The 3,784-nt window shown below is 35.5% G+C and overlaps 1 protein-coding gene across 2 annotated transcripts in view; it reads left to right on the plus strand.

Moving 5' to 3' along the window:
• Positions 1 to 3,784, plus strand: part of LOC117101353 (SCO-spondin-like) — a 13,262-nt gene that overhangs the window by 3,177 nt on the left and 6,301 nt on the right. Inside the window, exons 1-3 of one of the 2 annotated variants that reach the window (XM_033241327.1) lie at positions 253 to 389; positions 1,434 to 2,046; positions 3,521 to 3,718. In XM_033241327.1, coding sequence (XP_033097218.1) covers positions 1,440 to 2,046; positions 3,521 to 3,718 — 805 coding nt within the window. In that variant the 5' untranslated portion in view covers positions 253 to 389; positions 1,434 to 1,439. Of the gene's footprint in view, positions 1 to 252; positions 390 to 1,433; positions 2,047 to 3,520; positions 3,719 to 3,784 lie in introns of those variants that run through there. The other variant, XM_033241326.1, reaches the window with a different exon arrangement.

The raw sequence follows: 3,784 nt of genomic DNA on the forward strand, positions 1-3,784 counted from the left end.
GTGGTACAATCCATTATTATCATCTTTTGTAAATACATAGTGGTATAATCCATTATTATAAGAAGGGTATTTCATTTCGTAATTACATAATTTAATTTATTAAAATTATGATTTCTGTAAAACATCAACATATAAAGCAGACTGATTTTGATAAATGTCAGGTATAGAAAACAAATTTTCATTGTTAACATGTATTTAAGAAACGGATCTTATGAGGGGGTATGGAAAGAACCTTAATGTCTTATGTTTTGTCCAGCTCTTAAAGTTTACAAGCTCTCAACCAGGAAAATAATTTCGTACTATCATCGTTCATCAGTCGAAAACGTAGTAGCTTCAATTTCTTCAGTTTGCAGTATATTTTACAAGAATAAACTTTCTTCGAACAGTTGGTAGGTACCGTATGATATTACATAAAAGTTTTTAAATGTAATAATACTGAAACACAATTTATATTAGTATAATTTTGGGGTAAAGTTTGTCCGTCATATATTTGTTTATATATTTGTTAAAGTTATTCTTTCGGCTTTGATGATATTTGTTAATATTAAATAATCATAATCCTGATAATAATAATAATAATAATAGGCCAAACACAATAGTAATAATAATAATAATAATAATAATAATAATAATAATATATTATTATTATTATTATTATTATTATTATTATAAGAATATGAAGAATAATAAGAATAAGAATATTAAGAAGAATTACATTAAAATTAATAAGAATACAGGGCCGTACGCTAGATTGTGTTTGTGTGGGTTGTGGGATTCTTTTTTTCTGGAAAACGGAAAATTGACTGGGGGCCCGGGCTGCCTAGTGCCCCCTGGCGCTCCGGCGATCCAGGTATTATTAACGCTATTTCAGTGTCGTGTAAGAGGGGCCGAATTCCCTTGGTAGAGGATCGATGGGTACGGTAGGCCTATTTCTAGTGAATCTGGCCTGTTAACGTTGCAAATTAATTATCAAAATTAAACTAATCCACCCCTGTACCATAAGCACTGTTAAGATTATGGGGTTTTTTATTATTAATATAACACCATTGTTTTATTTTTCTTATCCTTAGTAGAGCCCCATGAAAATAATATTTGTTACAGTCATGTGCCTATGTATCCTGGCGATAGCAAGCGTGGATGCTTGGAGGCGTCGAAGACGACGACGTCGCCGATCGTGCTCTGCTGTGTGAATTTGTGTTGAAAATTTGATTACCAATAAAATTGATGCTATTTGGTATTCTACTCTACCAAACTCCGGAGGTCGAGTGGATTGATGATTTTGAGTGAATTTTGCCTGTTAACGTTGCAAATTTGTTTAAATATATTCGATTTCAATACTGCAAATTCAGCTTTGTAACCTGTGCCATGTTATGATTATATTTAAGGGATTTTCTATTTTATAAAACCATCCATTAATTCTTCTTATCCTTTAGAGCACCATGAAAATTATACTTGCTACAGTCATATGCCTTTGTATCCTTGAGATAGCACTCGTGGACGGTTTTTGGGGGCGTCGAAGACGACGACGCCGCCGATCGTGCTCTGCTGTGAATTGCGCGTGGAGTGGCTGGCAGGAATGGGGTGCCTGTTCTATAACTTGTGGAAATAACGGCGAGCAAACAAGGATTCGAACCCAAAGTAGATCTGCGTCTTGTGGAGGTTCAGCGTGTACTGGTCCGAGTCAGGAACAGAGAGTCTGTTCACCTGGGTGTATTCGTGGTACTGCGGTGCAAGGACGTTGCGCAAATTGTCCTTTCCCATACACCGGCAACTGCTGCGAACGTCGCTCATGCTATCCTGTGAATTGTGCGTGGGGTAACTGGCAAGAATGGGGTGCCTGCTCTATAACCTGTGGAAATGGTGGGACAGAAAGGAGAAGTCGAACCAAGATTCGATCTGCGTCTTGTGGAGGCGCAGCGTGTACTGGTTCGTCTCAAGAACAGAAAGTCTGTTCACCTGGGTGTAGTCGTGGAACTGCGGTGACAGGATATTGCGCAAACTGTCCTTTCCCATACACTGGTAACTGCTGCGAACAGTTCATTGAAGGTAATTTTATGTACTTTTTAACACACATTTAAAACCATAAAAACTGTAGAAATACTACAAAACGTTACTGCTTAAATAGCCAAAATACAATATAAAAGAATACAATTGCTTAATAAGCAATATATATAAGCCTAACATGTCTTAGTTAACTACTCCGGACCATAGATTCAAAGTTAAATTGCATGGAGTCTTCGGACCATTATTATGTTCGTTTATGAACCTTTCCATGCATTAAAAAAAAAAAAAAATAAAAAAAAAAAAAAATCGCCAGACCATTAAGTCACTTGCAAAACTCAAACAGTATTGACTGCTGAGAGATTAAGACAATCTTAAAAATATAATATTACTCCTTTTTTTAAATTATGGCATTAGTAGATGTTTTCGAATGTAATACGAAGTAAATTTTCTAACCAACTAAAGTCCATTTAGTATTCAATCATCGTGGTGTCAAAAAACATAAGCAGTCATATACAAATTACAGTAGGGGAAATGTACAAAGACCTATGGTACAGTATATAAAAAGCTTTCAATGGGTGTAAATGGAACTTTCTATATATAATAGTTTGTAAAGGTCCAGTAAAGAAATCACTAAATTTATCTGTTGATTCGACATATGTGAATTTGAGAACCATTTAAAGGAATACGTCCCAGACCTGATCTGATCCAAATGAAACTTTCGGGAAAGTTTAACCCAATTTACAGTACAAGGAAGATATTATTGTGGGTAGTGGACGATCCAGGTTAGGGTGTAAATTTGAGGGTCATTTAAATTGCTTACGTTGCCAGTTATAGGTGGATAAAAATGAAACTTTGCAAGAATAGTGAAATGAAGAAATCATCCAATTTTGGTGTAGGGTGTGGATATGAGGACCATTTAAAGATTTTGTGTTGACAGTTGATTAAATTAACGCAATTTACGTTTTCTAAAGCGCTTAAATCAGTTAAAGCTAGGTTAAACTCAAAACTATACCGTGATAGCCTATGCATGAACAATGTTTGCTTTTAGTCATTGAATCACTATGAACTGAACATGTACTTTCTTATGCAAGGTCGGCTCATAGCGCGCAAATAGTTATCGATGTACCTCGCTATTACCATTGCAGCCATAATTCGAGTCTCACTAACGTCGCAGTGGACTTCGTTTTCTTTGGGTTTTTTTTTCATTTCATTAAAATTAGATTGGTTTTCCGTGTTTTTTTTTTGTTTTCTTTACTTTATAGCTTTTAACGACTTTTCTTTTGGTTGCAATTTCAATTTCATTTCTCATTAAATCAATGGGGAAAAACCCTATGTTCTGTTGTTCAAACAAAAGTCTAGTTTGTTATTGTATTTTTTAACAAGTAGGAGGACGACCAAACCTCGATTAAAATTATATGGGTTTCATTTTAGTAGGCCTAATCCAACAAGAAAAAAAAACCAAAAAAACCATACAGTTTCGGATTCTTGACTTAATTCACAAATATTTACTGTTCAGGTGACCCTTGCACGACACATATTGAGCTAAGTCAATCCTGGCGAAGTATTAACTATCCCCCAGAGCAAGACAATTCTTATCACTATGCCAACCTGCTCAACTATTGGTACCGATTCGTCGGTGGGGGCGGTGGAGACATGCCGACCAAGTGCGTGAAGGCCAAAAGCTGTGGCGTTTTGAAACCTATTTGGATGTCTGGTGAGAACTTGACTATAATTGAATATAATTTTATATATATAATAATTGCATAGACACACACACCCA

The sequence above is a fragment of the Anneissia japonica genome, unplaced genomic scaffold (assembly GCF_011630105.1).
Source record: "Anneissia japonica isolate Jap-2015-1 unplaced genomic scaffold, ASM1163010v1 scaffold2293_len299155_cov175, whole genome shotgun sequence".
Lineage (NCBI taxonomy): Eukaryota > Metazoa > Echinodermata > Crinoidea > Comatulida > Comatulidae > Anneissia > Anneissia japonica.